This window comes from Mustela nivalis (genome assembly GCF_964662115.1).
Source record: "Mustela nivalis genome assembly, chromosome: 11".
NCBI classification, from domain to species: Eukaryota; Metazoa; Chordata; class Mammalia; order Carnivora; family Mustelidae; genus Mustela; species Mustela nivalis.
Window position 1 is genome coordinate 106,121,800 of NC_139030.1, and position 23,034 is coordinate 106,144,833.

A 23,034-nucleotide genomic window follows, 5' to 3' on the forward strand; every position below is an offset into this window, starting at 1 on the left:
AGGGCAGTGAAGCTATTCTGTGTAAGTGCCGTTATGCATTTGACAAAACCTGTAGATGTACATCCCAAGAGCGACCCTTAATGTCAACCAAGGACTTTAGTTAATAATAACGTATCAGGGATCCCTGAGCAGTGCAGTCAGTTTAGCGTCTGGCTGTTGGTTTTGGCTCAGGTCATGTTCTCAGAGTCGTGAGGCTGAGGCTGTGTTGGGCTCCCCACTCACTGGGAGTCTGCTTGAGATTCTCCTTTGCCTCTCTCACTCATGTTCTCTCTCTTTCTCAATAAATAAATAAATCTTTAAAAAGATAATAATGTATCAATATGAGTTGATCATTCATAATGATATACCACCCCACTGCAAGTCTCTAATTATAGGGGAAATGGAGGGGGATCTGGGGGCCAGAGGGAATATATGTGAATCTCTGTACTTTCCACTCAATTTCTCTTTGAACCTAAAGCTACTCTAAGAAAATAACACCTATTAGTTAAAAACATAAAATCTCATGCCCTAAGTGTGTTAACATCTTTTGTATAATTCCCAGCTTTCAAGATTCTGGTCAAAATTGACAACTTATGAATATTACCTTTTTGATTCTGTGAGAATGGAACAGGGTTGCCTATATTTAGATCTTTTCATTTTCTCTCAAAGAAGGTTTGGTAGCAGCAGTCAACCCGTTACAGCCCATAGGCCGTATTTGGTTCCAAACCTATTTTTCTAATGCCAGAGAACTTAGAATAGTGGTAATATTTTTTAAGGTTTATAAAAAACAAAACAAAAAAACAGAAAGAAAGAAAAGAAAGAGAAATGGAGAAGATATGTGACCAACTATATGTAACTTGAAGAGCCTATATATAATATGTACGTACCATTTGACACTTTACAAAAAGAAAAAATTTCCAACTCTCGTAGTTTCAGGTTTATAGCTTTTTGCTAATTTGTTGGCAAGTTTGCTAATTTATTTGCAACAATAAATTTGCTAATTTATTACTGAGTATTTCATGAGTTTTAAATACTATTCATAAGTGGTATTTGTAAAATTTTATTTTTTTAGTTGTTTAGCCCTGTAGAGAAAATACAACCAGTCTTAATAAACTGACTTTGTCTGCTGGAAATTTGTGAAATGCACTCCTTGCTTCTGGTAGTTTCTTTGCAGAATCTAGGATTTTCAACATATCCAATCATGTTTTTTATGAATAAAGACAATATCCTTCTAAATAAATGTGCTTTTTTTTTCCATTAAGGGGTTAATGGAGGAGAACAAGGTTCAAATCACTGTGTTAAACCCCAAGTCTGTCACCATGGGTCAGCTGTACGGACAGTTTGACGTGGTGTCGCACGAGTGGTCCGATGGCATCCTGGCTGTCAGTTTCAGAGCGTTCGCTGCTTCCACTGTGAGTACCAGAGCTCTAGTGCGCACATGCAGAAAGACTGTGAGCTCCTTCTGATGAATTTCGTTGTTTTTTCTTTTCCAGTTGTTTCAGACAATATGTCCTTACTTTGGTGTTCTTTACCCACCTAAGGACTCAGCTGACCATGACTCTTTAGTTGGTGTAATAATAGAAAAACGTCAAAGCTCAGCTTTGCTCTGAGTGGCTCAAGGACCTCAAGCAATGAGTGTAACATAAGAATTGGCTTTCATGGGACAGAGATCTTGCCCGATATCAGGCTTTACTAGTAATTTCAAGGATAAAAGTAATTACAGGACAGATAGAGATGGGAGATCATTGATAGAACTTCTCAGGTTCTTTCTTTTCACAGTGGATGCCCTCTGGTCCAGATTAACACACGACATCTCTACATAATATATGTAGTCGCATTATTTATGCAGAAATAATGACAAGACATCTCCCATTTTATACTCAGTTGCATAGCATACATTACATTTTTCAGGACGTTTTGCCCCATTAATAGTCTCAGAAAGGTTAAGGAGCTGACCCAAAACCAGACAGTGGACAAGCAGTAAAGCCAAATGACACATGAGGTCCTCCAGGCCGCAGAGCCCCCATCTCTGGTACCTGGCCGTGTTGCCCAAAGTGAGGGTTAGCAGGCATGGGAAGCCAACAGGACTAGGGAACTTTGGTCTTGAGGTGATCTCTGAGCTATGAGCTCTTCCTTGCTCCCGGAGCCTGGCCAGAGCTGGCTTCTGAGTGTGGGTGTGGAGCAGGCCCAGTCTGCGGCAGGTCCACGGTCCTGCAGACTGAAGCAGTTGGCGACAGGGCCTCGGAAGGTGTTAGGATGGATTCAGACCCCTCACCTCTTCAACCTGAATCCACATTTGCTGAGAGGGAACCAAGGCATCGTCTGTGTGCACAAAAAAGCAGATTTTGTAAGATCTGGAAAGGAGAATTCGCTGTCGCACTCCCCGTGAATATCTGGCCATTCCTTGGGCCTCATCGAACATTTGCTGTTGTTCAGACAATGCGCAAATATTGTCACGTTTATCATCGTGGGACTGAACCTTAGACTGATATCCTGTATCACGACGAAACCATTCAACCCAAGCGGGATGTGTGTGTGTGAATTCATTCAGCGGAGGGAAGAAAAAACTTGATTTGGCACCCAACAGTAGTTAATCTATATGAACATAATACTGCATAGAATCAGATACTTTGAATGAAAACTATCTTCTCTGGCAATTATGTTTTTTTACTCATAATGCTTTCTAAAACATGTTACATATGAGTCCAGAAACATTAGAAAAGATGAGATTTTGAGAAGATGTTATGCTTCGGTCTTGTCCATGGCGTATATAGGCTTCTTCAGTGACTCTTCCTATCTCTCTCTCTCCATAAACACACACACACTTTATTCAAAAGATGCCCTTACATATTTTTTTAAAGATTTATTCATTTATTTATTTGACAGACAGAGATCACAAGTAGGCAGAGAGGCAGGCAGAGAGAGGGGAGGAAGCAGGCTCCCTGCTGAGCAGAGCCCCCCCCCCCCCATGGGTCTTGATCCCAGGACCATGGGATCATGACCTGAGCTGAAAGCAGAGGTTTTAACCCACTGAGCCACCCAGGTGCCCCTGCCCTTACATTTTTATGGTGAAAATAATTTTAGGAGTTACATTTTTAAATTTTGAAACATTATTGGACTGTTTCCTTATATATCCCTACTAATTTTTGTCCTTTATTTGTCATATGCTTAAACCAGACACCAGATAGGAAATGGTTAATCTTTGATGGACCAGTAGATGCGGTGTGGATTGAGAATATGAACACGGTGCTGGATGATAACAAAAAGCTGTGTCTGATGAGTGGGGAAATCATTCAGATGTCACCACAAATGAATCTTATTTTTGAACCAATGGATTTGGAAGTCGCTTCTCCTGCTACTGTAAGTTCTCAATTTTGACATCTGCTTATAAATTTGAAATGCTATAAGTGATTTTATTGCTTAGTAACCTTGACTTTGAAAGAAAAACATTAGTAGAATTCATTTTAACAATACTCCGATTCTTTAAGAACAGACCTATCTGTTGACCTACCATGACACATCTGAGAGTCAGGGATATTTTCTTCTTTCTTTAAAGCCATGGGTAAAGTCATAAACAAAAATTTAGATCATGAAATTACATAAAATTAAACTTTTTAAAAAAGAATTTTCTGAAGGTTATAAGAAACAGATGTACCAAGTCATATTTCTTACAGAAGCATTACCTTGATGGTAAACAATTATTCTTTTTCCAGGTTTCCAGATGTGGTATGATTTACATGGAACCTCACATGTTAGGCTGGAGACCATTAATGTTGTCTTGGATAAATCTTCTACCTGCTGCAATTGGTTCCATGCAGAAAGAATTTATAGTAGGCTTATTTGACAGAATGGTCCCAGTTTCTGTTGAATTTATTAGAAAGCATGCGAAGGTAAGAGGCATCAGAATTGTAAGACTTGAATAAATGGAAAATCCAAATCAGCCAAATATATTCTTTTGTCTATTGTTAATACCAATGCTCAGATATTAAAATAATTTAATTGGCTTAACTAAAACCTTTTCTGATTAAAGTAGAAAGATTTAATGAGGCATTTTAGGGTTTGAATATATGGATGCTAATCTATTCCCTTCAAGAAAAAAAAAAATCTTAAAGGTCCACCTAACCACATCTGGGTGAAAATATCCTAAAATGTTCTCTCTCATTTCTCAGCAACTATATTTTAGTTTCCATTTTTATAATTTTTTTTTGTTTTTTGAAGTTCCTAGAATAAAGCTGTCATATTTTATCATTAGCAAAAGGCTGATTTTTAAAAGTAATTCATTTATGACATCTGACGAATGAGGTAGTGGGTAATAATGGAGGAATACGTTGTTGCTTCAGGCAGGCTAAATGGGGAATCCGCTCTATTTAGCATGAGCGCATCTCCTTGTTTAGAGATGACTGGTGTTGGTTAGAAGAACCTGGGATTCAGGGAGGAAAGTCAGTCCCTGGTAGAAGACTGAAAGAAGTCCAAATCCGTTTTTCTTTCTTTCAGTGTATCCAGGGGATTGGTGCAGCAGGGAAGGTACAGTGGGGGAGAAATGACAGCCTGAGTGGGGGTCTCCTGCCTCTGAGAGTTGATGGAGCTCCAGCCAGGCTCTTAAACCCTCTCCAGCTGGAAATTGTGGGGAAAATATGCTTAATGTGTGCTCTGGGAGATGTCAACCAAAGGTCTTTTAGGATGACTTTGGCTCTGGAACAAATGCAGGAACACAGGCCTGGTTATTTCTCCTGCTGTTGGAAATAAAATAGAAAAGCTTAAGACACAAGTTTGGCTCAAGGTACAGATAAGGAAGGTGGAATTTAAAATCCTGCCAGTGGGTATTACCTAAAGAGAAAGAAAATTAAGAGAGCAAAGAATAGCATCCTGGGTGCTGCTACAATTTCGGGGGGGGAGAGCCTTTTAAGAAGCAAGTAGTTGGTATTACCAGAAACCACTAACATGTCAGGGAAGAGAAGGATTGGCACGTGTCCCTTAGATTTGGCAATTAAGAAGGTCATGGGGACAAGCATGGCCCAAACACTTTCAGGGAAGAGGCAAGGGAGCTCCAGGGCAGTCGGCTGAATATGGGAGCTCCTGGTCACAACAGTGGGCTACGCTGCTCTTTTAAGAAGCTTGGTTGTTAAAAAATTTAAACAACAAGCAAACATGAAATGTGTTGAAAGTTTGAAGTAATCATGTTTCAAAAACGGTTACACTTGTAAAATAAGCTACAGCTTTCCCCCCACCCACCCCTACCCTGGCATTGTCAGAGAATGTAATAAATATCTTTTCAGAAACAAAGGAGAAAACACACTTTCTTAAAAATTTTTACTTATTTACTTGAGAGGGAGAGAGCATGAGAGGGAGAGGGTCAGAGGGAGAAGCAGACCCCCTGTTGAGCAGGGAGACTAATGCGGGACTCGATCCCAGGACTCCAGGATCATGACTGAGCCGAAGGTAGTTGCTTAACCAATGGACCCAGGCACCCCAAGAAAACACACTTTAATACAAGCTTCTGAAATGTCCTCTGCACTTTTGTCCTCTCAAATAAATTCTGAGTTCCTCTAGTTCCCATGTAGTAATAAGTGTCTTACTTGTAGTGATAACTATTCATATTTTAGTGTTGGGTCACTAATACTTGGTCCAATCTTTAGAAACTCCTTTGTCATTTCTGCTTGTTTCTACTGGGACAGCGGCTACAGATGAGATCAGCTGCTTCTAATCTTCTGAGTCCATTTCAGAGAGTTAACTCTTTTTTTTTTTTAAAGACTTTATCTATTTGACAGAGAGAGAGAGATCACAAGTAGGCAGAGAGGCAGGCAGAGAGAGAGGAAGGGAGGCAGGCTCCCCACGGAGCAAAAAGCCCGACGCCGGGCCTGATCCCAGGACCCCGGAATCATGACCTGAGGCGAAGACAGAGGCTTTAACCCACTGAGCCACCCAGGCGCCCCACAGAGTGTTAACTCTTAAGTGTTAACCACGAAACAGTATCACTCTGAGGGTTGGAAGAAAGCTTGGAGGGAAGAAGGCAACCTGTTCATGGAGAAATTGTTGTATGGTGCATGGTGTTAGGAGCTGTACACACTATTGCATTATTTTATAAACAGTCATGTTGAGACCTCCCCTCCCCTCCAAAAAAGTGAAGTGCATGGTGTTTATAGCACTCTGGGAATATTTTGGGCTCTTCAAGACTTTCAAATTTATTTCATAGGAATGAATTTACCATGAGGACTGCTATAAAGATGTATAAAATAAGTTTGGAAACACATTCATTAATTTTAATGCTCAAAGATTTGTTTTTAGTGTTTTGATTTACAAAATTGGTATAAGATAGATCTAGGTCATTGATGAACACAACTAAACATGTAAAAGTAAATTTTTGAATTTGGGAATCAGTGCAGGAATGGTTCAAGAGTGCATCTGTGGGACAGGACATCCAGTGATACCACACTCTGGACTAGGGAATTGATTCGTGCCTCAGTTTTCCCACCTGCCAAATGAGAATTATCATAGTTCTTCTTCATGGGTACCATGGCCATGAGGACTAAGTAAATTCAATAAGTATTAGTTGATGCTATTTTAATTAGTGCCTAATTGAAGTTAATTTTACACACTTTCCCCTGATTTTTCAGGAATTATCTCCTACTTCAGATACAAACTTAGTCCGATCCTTAATGAATCTGATAGACTGTTTTATGGATAACTTTTCTGATGAAATCAAAGTGAGAGAGAGAAATGATCGAGAAACGTACTCATTACTGGAGGTAAGGTCCATTGGCTTTGAATCTTCCAATAGAAAGACATCTACGCTCTCCCCAATGCTTCCTGATTAGAAACTTCATTTTCTCCCTGGAAATAGAGGCTGGACAGCAAGGAAGAAGTTGGGCCCCCAATAGTAAGTGCATGTAGGGAAGCTCTCCTACTGTCAGTTCCATTGCATCATGAGGTTTGGGTGAAACCCAATGATAGCCCTAGATCTGCTACTGAGATCGCAGGTCATTTCACCAGCCTCAGACGTGATCAATCCCCGGGACGACTGACCTTTTTTTTTTTTTTAAAGATCTTGTGCATTTATTTGAGGGTGGGGGCAGCTCACATATATTCATGAGCAGGGGGAGAGGGAGAAGAAGGCTCCCCCCTGAGCAGAGACCCTGACTCAGGGCTCAGTTCCAGGACCCTGGGATCACAACCCAAGTTGAAGGGAGATGCTTAACCGACTGAGCCACCCAGGTGCCCCAGCACTGACCAGTAGATAACAAGATTCACCTCCTGTTCAACCTTCAAATCATAATTCTTTGTTTTTTATTTTGATTTTCTTCCCTTTTTCTTGAGATATAAATGTTGAAAATATATGAGAGTATATGGGTAGCTCAGTGGGCCAAGCCTCTGCCTTCGGCTCAGGTCATGATCTCAGGGTCCTGGGATCGAGCCCCGCATCGGGCTCTCTGCTCAGCGGGGAGCCTGCTTCCCCCCACTCTCTGCCTGCTGCTCTGCCTGCTTGTGATCTCTCTCTCTGTCCAATAAATAAATAAAATCTTAAAAAACTAAAAAATAAAATGTATGTGCGTGTATATATGTGTGTGTAATATAAATGTATATTAGCATTGAGGAAAGAAATATGTATGAAAACACTTTTCAAATAAAATGATCAATGGCCCTTGAATATTCCCTAATAAAAAATTATATATTGCTAATAGTAGCACTTCTAAGGTGGTGAAGATGTTGCTCTTATTACATATATTCTATGAAATAAGTTAATTTTTAATTTAGTTTTAAATGGTTTCCAGAGAGAAACAGCCTGTTAGTAATCAAGGAGTAGGCAAACAGTGTTAAGTATAGTGCAAACCTTTTAAGAGTAGTCAAGATTGTGCTTTTTTGGCATTTAAAAAAGGGCTTTAGAGACACCTGGGAGGTTCAGTGAGTTAAGCATCTGACTCTAGATGTCACCTTAGGTCATGATTTAGGGTCACAAAATCGAGCTCCATATCGGGCTTCACGCTCAGCTGGAAGCCTGCTTGACAGTCTCTCCCTCTGCCCCTCCCCCCCCCACAACTCTCTCTCAAATAAAAAATCTTAAATAAAAGGGGCATTTGATTTTAAAACAGAAAAATAGGTTTTCTCCATATTATTACTTACGGTCCACATATGATTGAAACCACATAAGGAACGACATGGCAGACTGCAGAGAAAGGGAGGGAAAACTTGAAATCAGAGAGGGAAACAAACCGTGAGAGACTCTGGACTCCAGGAAAAGGGACTGAGGGTTACAGAAGTGGGGGGCAGGGAAGGACGTAGCTGGGTGATGGGTATTAAGGAGGGTGTGCGTTTTGACGAGCACTGGGTGTTATATGCAACTAATGAATCGTTGAACGCTGCACCACAAACTAATGATGTACTATATGGTGGCTAACTGAACATGATAAGAAAAAGAGAAAAAGAAAATAGGTTTTCTCATTTAGTGTTAGGTCTTGTCATTTCTAGCTATAGGTCTTGCTATGCAGTCCGTGCTCAGATTGTTACAACAACAGGTAAATAAACAAATATGAATTTGTTCTTTTAAGAAAACACTATCAAGATTTAAATTAAAAAGCACGTATATTATGGGGGTTGATTATTCCTTATTACAATTGCCTTAATAAAAAGTTATCGCAATGTACTTTTTTAATATCAGGGTCCTTCCACGTATTTAGAATATCACATGATTTACCAGACTAATCATTCTAAGGTTTCACCATGTATTTTGCATTGTGTCTTCTTTTCTGATAGCAGGACTTCATAAGACATGCAATCCAATTTTTTAAAATCTAATTATTATAAAATCCTGAGATAACCTACGGTTATGTATTAGTTTATTAAATTTCTTTCAAAGATATTAATCTGGCTGATCTGATTCAAGCTTCAAGAATACATTAAAGTTATTCTTTAATGCACTCATCTTCTCGTCTCTCCAATGCAGGGCATTTTTCTGTTTTCATTGATCTGGTCCATCGGAGCTTCCTGTAAAGATGATGATCGGTTGAAATTTGATAAGATTCTTCGAGAACTAATGGAAGGCCCAATTTCAGAACTAACTCGAAATAAGTTTAAATTACTGAGTGGCATGGACCAGATGCCTTCAAAAGCACTAACTGTACCATTTCCTGAAAAAGGAACAATTTATGATTATCAATTTGTCACTGAGGTAAGAGCTCTGAAGCAAGATTTACAACTACCAGCCAGACAGAGTTCCCTTGTAGACACACAGCACATAATGGCCCTGCGGCCACCCTGTCACCACTTTTTACCTTAAGACTCAGCATGGAGTAGTAGAGGAAGGTACTCTGGCTTTGAAGTCAGACACATCAGGGTTTAAGTCCTTTTAAAGCCACTTTCTTTCTGTATAGCCTTGGACTAGTAATCTTTCTGAAACTTGTTTTTCTCTTTGATAGAAATAAGACAAATATTTCTTATTTGGGCCTGTTGTGTTCATTAAATACAAGTACACAGTATGACCTCTAGTCCAGCCCTTGGTTCATGCTGTTTCAGGGTCCCTCTTGGGGTTCATATGGTGCATGTTAGCATATTGCAGGTGCTAAGAAGTCCTGTAGGAACATAGCTGGGTTAATGTTAACTCAACCCTTCCCAAATGCACTGGACAATAAAAGCTGGGTGGTGTTTGTTTACTTATTTACGTGTAACAGCTCCCATGAGTACTGTACTGAGAATTTCAGGAATACTTATTTAAATATGAAGCTTCAAGTGAAAGTGGTTCATACTATATCCCCAGAAGATAATTCTATCTCACCAATATTTCTTTAATAAAGTTATTTTTCTAAAGCCTCCCTAGAGGCTATTATCTGGATGGGCCATGATCTATCCAAACAGTTCCCTACTCTTACACATTGGACTGTTTTTGTTTTTTCTTAGTTTTTCTGCTTTAGTGAATATTCTTATATACAAGGCATTGTGTACATATCTGATTGTTTCTTTAAAATAAGTTCCTAGAAATGGAATTTGCTGTATCAATTTTTGAATTTTTTATGGCTCTTGAGATGTATCGCCAAGCCTACCTCAGAAGACACTCTTCATCCTGCCAGCCACAAGATAGTAGCCTTTTATTTGCCAATTTTATTTTATTTCAATTACTAACAATACCTTGCATTTTCAGAGCACCTTGCAGTTTAATAAGTTTTTCTATGATCATTTCAATTTGTTTCCCAACATCTCACTGAACTAGGAAAGATAGAATTATTTTATAAATCTTCCCATTGAGGAAATTAGGACTCAGAGATATTATGTGATTCTTCCCAGTATCACAAAGTCTCTAAATGAGTATTCACTCCAGGTTTTCTGATTTTTTTACTCTTTCCTTTCCCATATGGTGATAAAATATCCATCTTAGAAAAGATTATCAAGAATAAGGGAAGGACATTGTTTCTTCTTCAGTTCTAGAAAGTTCTAGTTACTTCCTTGCAATACAGTTTTCAACTTGATGTGAAATCACTCACCTAAACAAACAAACAAACAAACAAACAAAAACCTGTACTATATGCACAGCTCGTGCCAGAGGTTACAAAAATGAGTAAGTCACAGTGCTGCCCTAGGTGATTTCTTAACCTCTTCAGAAGAGTGTCATGTGACACTCTAGGCCAAAAGAGTGCCCTGTGGGAAGATCCAGGGACTTGGGCATGTTGGGAAACAGTAAGTCCATCAATGAGGCTGGACTGTGGATGCATGAAGGAAGGAGTCTGAATTCTGTTGTGTTTTGAATGACGAGGATCTTAAATTTAATTCTGTAAGAATGAAGAGAGCAGTGATGTTTTTCTAAAGCAAGAGAGTTAACATGTTATTTTTGGAAGTATTTGTTCTAAAGACTGCATAGCAAATACAAATTTTAGTTGACGAGTTGGATACAAAAATATAGTATAATGTTAATTCATAATAATAAGCTCACATGAAGAAATCTTATCCATTCTAGATATCTGTTGAACAACAAGTTGAATATAGTTAACACTACTGAACTGTATGCTTAAAAAATGGTTGAAGGTAAATTTTAGGAGTTTTTCTAAAACCACAATTTTTTAAAAATCTCACATAAAATGATAAGCTTATGTTATATATACCATTAATAAAAGTACAAGAAACATGCAGCTGATGTTCTAGGGAAAAAATTCTATATTTGTTAACACTTACTGAATAAAATTCTTTACTATTTAATGCACTAATTAGTCTAGTTTCTTAGTTCATTAAAAAAATTAACATTTGTACAAAATATTTGATCTTTGGTTTAACGTAATCAGTAGTTTCAGCAATTAGAAATATCACAGCATTGCCATTTCTTTTTTATTCATATGAAAGCCTAGTTTCTCCACAATTTAACACAAAATTTAACTTTCAAACTCAGGGTGGAGTGCTTTAAAGGATAAAAACAAATATGTAGGGGCGCCTGGGTGGCTCAGTGGGTTAAGCCGCTGCCTTCGGCTCGGGTCATGATCTCGGGGTCCTGGGATCGAGTCCCGCGTCGGGCTCTCTGCTCGGCAGGGAGCCTGCTTCCTCCTCTCTCTCTCTCTCTGCCTGCCTCTGTGCCTACTTGTGATCTTTGTCAAGTAAATGGATAAAATCTTTAAAAAAAAAAAAAAACAAATATGTAAATGTCAGTGGTTTTTTTGTTTTGTTGTAGTTTTTTGTTTTATTTTTCATCTTGATCTTTGATCTTTTCTATAATGGCACAGAATAACAGAGCTCTTAGAAGTATTTTATAATATAACATTCATCATTTGGCTGTTTATTATAAACAGGGAATAGGAAAATGGGAACCATGGGTAAAGAAATTGGCAGAAGCTCCTCAAATTCCTAAGGATGTGATGTTTAATGAAATCATTGTACCAACTCTGGACACGGTGCGGTGCTCTGCTTTAATGGAATTGTTGACCACCCATCAAAAGCCTTCAATATTTGTAGGACCAACAGGAACTGGAAAGAGCGTTTATATTATTGTAAGTATTGAAGAAATCTACATGTTAAAATATCTATCATATTCTTAAGAATGTTATTTTTTAACTACCTGAAATAGTAGATTTCATATTTTTAAATATTAAGATATGTTGATGTAGCCACAGAGAATTCTTAACTGCCTATTTATTTTAGGAATGGACTAAAGATATGATTCCATTTTATATCACTAAATTATTATACCTTTTTAAATTATTATACCTTTAAAATAGCTCATTAGGATGAAGATTTCATATCCCTTGAAAGGAAAAGGTGTTTAATTCTTAATTTTCAAAATTGTTTAGTATATGGAGGATTACTATGTAGTAATAAAAATGATTTTCTTTGACTTCTGGAATCATGCCCGTTGTGTGTTTGGTAAGAAAATGCTAGCTGCTGTAGCAGATAATGTCCAAAATCTCAGTATCTCTACATAGTCTTGGTTCCCTTGTATTTAGAAGGTCATACTGAACAAAGGCCAGTTCTTGCCCCTAGTTTCAGATTTCTAAAGGCAGAAACTGGCTGGAGCTAATAGTGAGTAGCACCCGCAGCTTTGTCATGAGAGTTAAGTGCAGGTTTCTCCAGGGTCACCTGGAGAAAGTGTGTGGAAGATAAGTGGCCTTCAGCTTTCTTGGGGCTCCATTCTAGATGACGGCCCACAGCAGCTCCATTAGTTCCCTTATGGCCGAGAACTGTGTGTGGGTATCTCTTTGGAGTTGCTAAAGATCTCGTAGCTTTGCTCCTCTAAAAGAGCAAATGTTTGGAAGATTTCCATGACAGCAGGCAAGACCGCATTAGCTAAGAGAGAACCACAGTGATCTTCGTCTAGCTCTGTCCCCCGTCCAGCAGTGGGTAGGAAGACAGGGCAAAGCAAGTAGAGGAGCCCAAAGAAGCCATCAGTGGTCCTTCACATTATAGGCTCTCCGTCACCCACTTTATGACAGTACCTGTTTCCAGTTCTTTATTGATTTTATATTTTGATTAAATCTGCTAATCTTTTTGAACTATATTTGGACATGTAGTTAAACAAGTGTCCTGGTATCATTTATTGAATAATATCTTCCACAAAAGATTGTGATGGTGCCCTTCTCATAATTTACGTGCAGGATGCATCAGGGAATGTCCAAGAGCAGGGAAAGGTGAAGTTTAAACTGAGATTTTAAGTCAAGGTTTGGTTTGCCTGGGGTTAAACAACGATCTTTCTGGAGGGAGGAGTTATGATGGTGGAGTAGTAGGGGGACCCCGGGCTTGCCTTGACCCACAAACACAGCTAGATCAGCATCAGATCATTATGAACAACTAGAAAATTGATCTGAGGATTAAGAGAACAATCCGCACAATAGGAGGGAGAGAATGTGGCAGATGCAAAGTCTGGAGACTTGAAATGGGGGAGAGAAAAGCTGTGGGGCATGGAGAGGAAGGGGCCCTTTTTGTGGTGAGAAGTCAGGGAGAGAGGGAGAAGGCGGGCGAGGAAGCAATGTGGAGGGCTGGCTCGAGACACCATGTGTGTCCCTGGTCACACTGGGAGAGAACAAATGTTTACCTTCCCAGAGTACATTTGGAAGAGGGCATTGCCTCTCCAAGGGCGCCGCTGAGTGGCCATTCAGCAGCAGGGGACAGAGGTGCCGGCTGAGGGCAGATCGCCTGGTGGGGACTCTTCACTGCTTCACCATAGACTCCAGGCGCTGCATGTCCATGCGACTGCTTTTCTGGGACAGAGTGTGCTGGGCTTAGCTCTCCTCTCCCCTAGAGGAGAGGGGGTCTGTGCCTTGCTGGGTCCTTTAAGATTTGGAGTTTTGAATTCCAGCTGTGTGCCCAAGATGAAACATAGGAGAACTGTGGCACCAGGCATGCCGATGGCCCGGGCACAGACGGGTTGAGCGCGGTGACCTGATGAGGGCCGGGACACAGGAGGGGAGATTATTTGTGTGAGTGTCTCCTGAAAGGTGGTGGCCCTGAGGTCACCTGCCTGGGGAGGAGAGGACGGGGTGACAGACACCGTCTTCCACACACATCCCTGCCGGTACCCACGCCCACCAGGACAGCTGGACTTTAGAAAGAAACACAGCCTCCAGTGGAGGCTGCAGATGATTCCACCAAACCCTACCCCTCTGCATCTTTCCAAAGGTAGGTCTGGCCATGAGCCTGTGCAGCAGCCTCTCCCTGGGAGGAACAACACAGACCCCTGCACATGTACCAGATTATTGATCACTGAGTGCTCCAAAGTGTCACTTCAGTTCTGGTGGAAATAAGACCAGGCTTTTTAAAAAATATTTTTTATTTTTTAACTTCTTTTAGTTTTCTTTCTTTTTGGGTGGGGGTGGAAATTGGGCTTATAGGGTTTTTTGCTCATTTATTAGTTTGTTTCCTTTTCTTGTTTTTTTGGATCAAGCTTCTCTCTCTCTCTCTCTTTCTTTTTTCTTTTTTTTTTTCTTTTTTCCTTCTTTCCCACCCCCCTTCCACTTTAGAATCAGGTTTATAGTTTTTTGTTTGTTTGTGTAAGGTTTTTTGTTCTCTTTCCTTCTCTCTCTCTCTCTCTCTCTCTTTTTTTTTTTTTTTTTGCATGAGGCTTTTTTTTTTTCAGGTTTATTTTAACAAAAAGATCAAAGCATACCTAGTTAAAGGCCTAAACACTCCCCATTGGAAGCAAGGAGGAACTCTGCAGAGGACCAGCCTCTGGGAAAGAGCAGCCAAAACACAACAGCAGAGTGCAAATAGCACACGTGAAAAACAATTTCAGAAGTGCCCACCCCTGGACAGTGTGTGACTCCTTTTTTTTTTTTTTAAGATTTTATTTATTTATTTGACAGAGATCACAAAGGCAGAGAGGCCAGCGAGGGGGGCAGGCTCCCCACTGAGCAGAGAGCCCGACGTGGGGCTTGATCCCAGGACCCTGAGACTATGACCTGAGCAGCTGGCAGAGGCTTAACTCACTGAGTCACCAAGGCGCCCCTGTGACTCCTTCTTTTTCTTTTAAAGATTTTATTTATTTATTTGACAGAGAGAAATCACAAGTAGATGGAGAGGCAGGCTGAAAGAGAGAGAGGAAGAAGCAGGCTCCCTGCCCAGCAGAGAGCCTGATGTGGGACTCGATCCCAGGACCCCGGGATCATGACCTGAGCCGAAGGCAGCGGCTTAACCCACTGAGCCACCCAGGCGCCCCCTGTGACTCCTTCTTAATACACATTTACTCTCAGGGGCAAGAAACATAACAAGCTTTCATAACACACAAAAGACAGAAACCTAGACATTGTGACAAGATGGAGGAATTCTCCACAATAGATCAAGAAGAAGTCACAGCCAGGAATTTGCTCAAAACCGATATAAGCAGTGTATGTGAACAAGAATTTAGAACAGCAGTCATAAGAACACTTGCTGGACATGAAAGAAACATAGGAGACACTAGAGAAACCCTGGCTACAGAGATAAAAGACCTAAAAAACTAATCAGGGTAAAAATAAAAGAAATGCTATGACTGAGATGCAAACCTGACTGTATGTAATCACTGTGAGGATGGAAGGAGCAGGGGAACAAACAGGTGATACAGAAGATGAAATTATGGAAAATAATGAAGCTGAAAAGAATAGGGGAAAGAAGCCTATTAGATCATGAATATAGATTTAGGGAACTCAGTGATTCCATAAAGCACAAGAATATCCTTATTTTAGGAGTCCCAGAAGAAGAAGAGTGAGGAAAAGCAGTAGAAAGTTTATTAGAACAACTTATAGCTGAAAAGTTCTCTAACCTGGAGAAGGAAACAGGCATTTAAGTCCAAGAGGCACAGAGAACTCCCCTCAAAATCAACAAAAACAGGTCAACACCAGGACGTATCATAGTGAAATTTACAAAATACAGATGTAGAGAATTCTGAGAGTAGCTAAGGAAAAGACATTCTTAACCCACACAGTTAGATGCATAAGGTTAGCAGCAGCTTGGCACAGTAACTTAGCAGGCCAGAAGAGGGTGGTAGGAAATATTTAACATGCTAAGGGGAAAAATATGCAGCCAAGAATACTTTATCCAGCAAGGTTGTCATTCAGAACAGAAGGAAAGATAGAGTTTCCCAGACAAGCAAAAACTAAAGGAGTTTGTGAACACTTAAGCAACCCTGCAAGAAATATTATAGGGGACTCAGTGAGTTGGAAAGAGAGACCAAAAGCAGCAAAGACTTGAACAGAGATGATCTACAGTAACAGCATGTGTACAGGTAATACAATGGCACTAATTCATATCTATCAATAATTACTCTGAATGTAATTGCACTCAATGTTCCAATCAAAAGACATAGAGTATCAGAATGAATAAAAAACCCACAAGATCCATTGATACACTGCTTACAAGACTCCTTTTTGACCCAAAGACACTTGGAGATTGAAAGGGATGGGGTGAAGAGACATTTATTATGTTAGTGGTTATCAGAAGAAAGCTGGAGTGGCCATACATTTTTCAGCAAATTAGATTTTTAAACCAAAGACTGTAATAAGAGATGAAGAAGAGCCCTATATCCCAATAAAGGGGTTTATCCAACAAGAAGATTGGAAAGTTGTAAATATTTTGCTCCAAATTTGGAGCACCCAAATATATAAATCAATTAATAAGGAAATTCATTGATAATAATACAATGATAGTAGGAAATTTGCCACCCCACTCAGAGCAATGGACAGATCATCTAAGCAGAAGATCAGCAAGGAGAGAATAGCTTTGAATGACGCAATGGACCAGATGGACTTAACAAATGTTCAGATGTTTAGAACATTTCATCCTAAAGCAGTAGAATATACATTCTTTTCAAGTGGACATGGAACATTCTTCAGAATAGATCACATATTGTGTCACAGATCAAGCTTAATCAGTACAAAAAGATTGAGATCATACCATGCATATTTTCTGACCACAATGCTATGAAACTTGAACAACCACAAGAAAAGGTTTGGAAAGATGACAAAACATGGAGGTTAAAGAACATCCTACTAAGGAATGAATAGGAAATTAGAGAAGAACTAAAAAAATACACAGAAGCAAATGAATATTAAAACACAACAGTCTAAAACATTTGGGACACAGCAAAGGCAGTCACAAGAGGGAAGCATACCGGGCCTACTTAAAGAAGGAAAAAAGTCTCAAATACACAACTTAACCTTACACCAAAAGGAGCTGGAAAAAGAATAACAAAGCCTAAAACCAAGAAGAGGGGAAAAAATTAAGATTAGAGAAGAAATAAATGATATAGAAAATTTTAAAACCCAGCAGAACAGATCAACAAAACTAGGAGCTCATTCTTTGAAAGAATTAACAAAATTGATAAGCCCCACTCAGACCTAACAAAAAGAAAGGAGAAAGGACCCAAGTAAATAAAATCACAAATGAGAGAGAAGAGATCAAAGCCAACAATGCAGAAATACAAATAATTATAAGAAATTATTACGAGCAAATATATGCCAAAAATTGGACAATCTGAAAGAAATGAATAAATTCTTAGAAATTCCTAGAAACATATAAACTACCAAAACTGAAACAGGAATAAATAGAAAATTTGAACGAACCTATAACCAGCAAAGAAATTGAATAAATAATCAAAAATCTCCCAACAAACAAGAGTTCTGGGCCATAGCTTCCCAGGGGAATTTTAACAAACATTTAAAGGAGAATTAATACATCTTCTGAAGCTGTTCTAAAAAGAGAAATGGAAGGAAAACTTCTAAACTCTTTCTGTGAGCCCAGCATTACCTTTATTCCAAAACTAGACAAAGACCCCACTAAAAAATAGAACTACAGACCAATATCCCTGATGAACATGGATGCAAAAATTCTCAACAAGATAGTTGAATCCAACAGCTAGTAGACTCCAACAGCACTTTACAAGGATTATTCATCATGATCAAGTGGGATTTATTCCTGGGCTGCAGGGGTGATTCAATATCCCCAAATCAATCAACATGATACACCATATTAATAAAAGAAAGGATAAGAACTATATGATCCTCTCAATAAATGTAAAAAAAAAAAAAAGCACTTGACAAAATATAACATCCTTTCTTGATAAAAACCCTCAAGAAAGAAGGGATAGAAGGAACATACCTCAATGTCATAAAGGCCCTATAAGAAAGACCCACAGTGAATATCATTCTTAATGGGGGAAAAAATGAGAGCTCTCCCCCTAGGTCAGGAACATGACAAGGATGTCCGTTCTCACCACTGTTGTTCATCATAGGACTGGAAGTCCTGGCCTTAGCAATCAGACAACAAAAAGAAATAAAAGTCATCCAGTTTGGCTAGGAAGAATTTAAACTTTCACTCGTTCCAGGCAATATGATATTCTATGTGGAAAACCCAGAAGACTCTACCAAAACATTGCTAGCACTAATATATGAATTCAGCAAAGTGGCAGGATATAAAATCTATGTACAGAAGTCTGTTGCATTTCTCTATACCAATAATGAAGCAGCAGAAAAGGAATCAATCCCATTGACAATTGCACTGGAAACCATAAGATAACTAGGAATAAAGCTATCCAGTGAGATAAAAGATGTGTATGCTGAAAACTATAGAACACTGATGAAAGAAATTGAAGAGAACACAAAGAAATGGAAAAACATTCCATGCTCATGGATTGGAAGAATAAATATTGTTAAGATGTTTATATTACCCAAAGCAATCTACAAATTTAATGCAATCCCTATCAAAATACCACCAGAATTTTTCACAGAGCAAGAACAAATAATCCTAAAATTTGTATGGAACCAGAAAAGACCCCAAATAGCCAGAGGACTGTTGAAAAAGCAAAGCAAAGCTATAGGCATCACAATTCCAGACTTAAAGCTATATTGAAAAGCTGTGGTCATAAAAATAATATGGTACAATCACAAAACCAGACACATAGATCAATGGATCAGAATAAAGAACTCAAAAATGGACCTACAACTCTATGATCAACTAATCTTTGACAAAGCAGGAAAGAATATCCAGTGGAAAAAAGTCTCTTCAACAAACGGTATTGGGAAAATGGGACAGTGACGCGCAAAAGAATGAAACTGGACCACACTGGTACACCATACACAAAAATAAGTTCAAAATGTATGAAAGACTTCAATGTAAGACAGGCAAACATCAACATCCTAGGGGAGAACACAGGCAGCAGCAACTTCTTTGACCTTAGCCATAGCAACTTCTTGCTAGATATATCTCCAAAGCCTAGGGAAACAAAAACAAAAATGAACTATTAGGACTTCATAAAGATAAAATCTTCTGCACCACAGAGGAAATAGTCAACAAAACTAAAAGGCAGCCCTACAGAATGGGAGAAGATATTTGCAAATGACATACCAGATAAAGGGCTAGTATCCAGAACCTATAAAGAACTCATTAAAGTCAACACCCCCAAAATCAATAATCCAGTAAAGAAATGGGCAGAGGACATGAATAGACATTTCTCCAAAGAAGATGTACAAATGGCTAATAGATGCCTGGAGAAGTACTCAATATCACTTGGCATCAGGGAAATACAAATCAAAACCACAATGACATATCACCTTACACCAGTTAGAATGACTAAAATTAACAACTCAGGAAGCAACAGATGTTGGCAAATTTGGGAAAAAAGGGGAATCTAACACTGTTGGTGGGAACTAGTGCAGCCACTCTGTAAAACGATATGGAGGGTCCTCAAAAATTTAAAAACAGAACTACCCTACAACCCAGCAATTGCATTACTAGTATTTATTCAAAGGGTTCAAAAATGATGATTTGAGGGAACACATGCATCCCAGTGTTTATAGCAGCATTATCAACTATAGCCAAATTATGGAAAAAGCCCAAATGTCCATCAACTGATAAATGGATAAAGATGTGGTGTGCACGCACACACACACACGCACACACACACACACACACACAGGAATATTACTCAGTCGTCAAAAAGAATGAGCTCTTGCCATTTGCAACAACATGGATCTGGAGTATATTCTCAGAAAAATAAGTCAGTCAGAAAAAGGCAAATACTAAGTGGTTTCATTCATCTGTGGAACTTAAGAAGCAAAACAGATGAGGGGAAGGAAAAAGAAAATAAAAACAGAGAGGGAGGGGTGCCTGGGTGCTTCAGGTGGTTGGGCCATCCAGCTTTTGATTCCAGCTCAGGTCATAATCTTGGGGTCATGGGATCGAGCCCCACGTGGGGCTGTATACCCGGTGGGGTGTCTGCTCTCTCTGCCTCCCTCTCTCCCACCCTCCCGCCCTACCCTCCCTTTTTCTCGGCTCCTCCCTCTGCACATCTCTCCCTAAAACATAAATAATTTTAAAAAACAGAGAGGAAGGCAAGCCATAAAACTATAAGTGACTCTTAACCATAGACAACAAATGGGGTTGCTGGAGGGGACCAAGTTGGGGGATGGGCTAAATGGGTAATGGGCATTAAGGAGGCACTTGTGATGAACACTGGGTGTTATACGTAAGTGATGAATCACTGAATTCTACTCCTGAAACCAATACTACATTATATGTTAACTAATGTGAATTTAAATTAGAAAAAATACAAACAAAACAAAAAAACGACAAAAAAAGATCTTTCTGAGCCGTATACAGAAAGCTAAGGGATTTACCCATGATACCATCAAGAGCCAAGGAATGGAGACTTGACATTGTGAAAGGCAGCGCTTGGAGAAAAATCAAGCCTCCTGTCATTTGTATCCTCATCCCAAATTCAGCCCAGGCATTAAAACTGCCCAGGCAAAAACAAACAAACAAACAAAACAAAACAAAGAGGGTGCCTGGGTGGCTCAGAGGGTTAAGCTGCTGCCTTCGGCTCAGGTCATGATCTCAGGGTCCTGGGATCAAGTCCCACATCCGGCTCTCTGCTCAGCAGGGAGCCTGCTTCCCCCTCTCTCTCTGCCTGCCTCTCTGCCTACTTGTGATCTCTCTCTGTCAAATAAATAAATAAATAAATCTTTAAAAAAGAAAACAAAGAAACTTTTTACAAAATGGGGAACATACTTTGCAATTTAGTTCATTTTTTCTACCTAACAGAATGTAAATATTTTCCTATGTCATTATTCTTTACAAGATGATTTGTAGAACACAACACCTTGATTCAGAATCAGTGTGACTGCACCTGCTTTCCAATGAAATCCATTTTGAATATGCAGTTATACAATTTAAGCTTCCTCACTAATAAGTCAGAAAACTTGGTATTTAAGTGGAGAGATAAAAAACTATAATAAAATGAACCTTGATTTGGAAAGAGACACATGGCAATCTGAATTCTTGCCCCTCCCCTGAGACCATACGCAGGTTGCTTAGCCTCTGAGTCCCCATGACTTAACGTTAAGAAGACAAGGTACTCTGTGTGGTGGCTTTGGAAATCAGAGAAGCCACATGCACAGGGCGTGGACAAACAGGGACACACCACAGTATGGTAACCGTTATCTCGATTGATTCCATCTCTTCTTCCGCAATGTTAGGACACTCTAAATTCAAGTCTGTCGACAGTGATGCTTAGTGTTTATTTTGAAATGTCAGGGCATAATTCCAACTATGGTTCATTTTGTTATTTCCTGTTATATAGAATTTTCTTCTAAATCAACTCAATAAAGAAATCTACAAGCCTCTGCTAATTAACTTCTCGGCACAAACTACAGCAGCTCAGACTCAGAATATTATCATGTCAAAATTGGACAAAAGAAGAAAGGGAGTTTTTGGTCCTCCTTTGGGCAAGAGAATGGTAATTGTTCTGTTTCTATATATATACGGTACGGCATGAGTCTGCATGTCCCCTGCAACGGTCAGAACTAGGAAACCAACTGTACTAGGACTTGACATCTTTTTGTATGTTGTTGTTTTTTTTTAAATCACAATTTTTTTTCAAGATTTTATTTTTAAGGAGCCTCTACACTCAACATGGGGCTTGAACTTACAACCCCAAGATGAAGAGCGGTGTGCTCCGCTCACTGAGCTAGCCAGGTGCCCCTTTAATCACTAATTTTGATTCAATTTTCCTTAAAGTCTGTTCATATCTGCATGTGCATTAGGCAACTTGACATTAAAAACACGCAATTGCCCTTTGAATTAAAATGTAGAATATTCAGCTAGGAAATTATCTACCTTTCTAGTTCTCTGATGAACATTTTTACTCAGCAGAGTCTTGCTGCTTGCTCCTGTAGAACTTTAAACAACCCAGCTATCAGTTGACTTCTCTGTGTTCCTCTGCCACAAATACCCTACTGAACCTCACTTGTCACCACTCCAATGTTATAATCATTCTTAAAATCCTACCTTTCTCATTTACTTTAATGTATTGAAGTTGTACAAGGAAAAAGAGGAGGCATATTGATAAACAAATTGGGTGAGAAGATGAATAAATCCTCAATTCTTAACCTAGAAAGGTTAGTAATGAGACTTTCCCTATTCCTTAGAAGCATGGATGCTAGGGAATGTTATTTTTTATTTGAAAAGAGACCAACGTTTCTCACATATGTATGTGCAAGAAGATAATCTAATTCTTTGTCTCAACATCATCTACACAATTGGACAATATACTAAGGTGTTAATATTTTTTAATATTGCTTCTTTTTTACTCTCAGGTTGTCTTTGTAGATGATGTCAATATGCCCGCTCGGGAAGTATATGGGGCTCAGCCTCCCATTGAGTTGCTTAGACAATGGTTAGATCACTGGAATTGGTATGACCTAAAAGATTGTTCTATGATTAAACTAGTAGACATTCAAATCATGTGCGCTATGGGACCTCCAGGTACGTCTTCTGAGTTTGTGATTACTAAAATTGACTCACTGTGGCTATACCTAGAGAGATGGTTAGAGAAAGAAAGAGAAACCCAACTGGACTGAGTTACAATTTCTTGTGTATATGTCTTCTTAGTGTGTACTTTGGGACCTGTGGGAATGTACTACAATGGTCAACACTACAGAGTGGGTTGCCTTCCTTGGGGCCATTCTCCTACCAGTTCTTCCAGATCCTTTTTCTCCCACCTTCTGGAACTTTGCACTTCCTTTCTCTGTATTCTAAGGACCCAGATCCCTGTGAAGCAGCTCATTTCCCTGTGTTATAGTCCTTAATTCTTCCAACTGTATGAAACTCCTGTTTCTTCCCCAATCA

At 39.3% G+C, this 23,034-nt stretch overlaps 1 protein-coding gene across 2 annotated transcripts in view; it reads left to right on the forward strand.

Moving 5' to 3' along the window:
• DNAH7 (dynein axonemal heavy chain 7) overlaps positions 1–23,034 on the forward strand; it is a 249,692-nt gene that overhangs the window by 108,606 nt on the left and 118,052 nt on the right. For both annotated transcript variants that reach the window (XM_082689009.1, XM_082689010.1), the window contains 8 exons: positions 1,242–1,391; positions 3,157–3,339; positions 3,693–3,869; positions 6,594–6,725; positions 8,918–9,142; positions 11,739–11,936; positions 21,488–21,643; positions 22,503–22,671. In XM_082689009.1, coding sequence (XP_082545135.1) covers positions 1,242–1,391; positions 3,157–3,339; positions 3,693–3,869; positions 6,594–6,725; positions 8,918–9,142; positions 11,739–11,936; positions 21,488–21,643; positions 22,503–22,671 — 1,390 coding nt within the window. The remainder of the gene's footprint in view (positions 1–1,241; positions 1,392–3,156; positions 3,340–3,692; positions 3,870–6,593; positions 6,726–8,917; positions 9,143–11,738; positions 11,937–21,487; positions 21,644–22,502; positions 22,672–23,034) is intronic.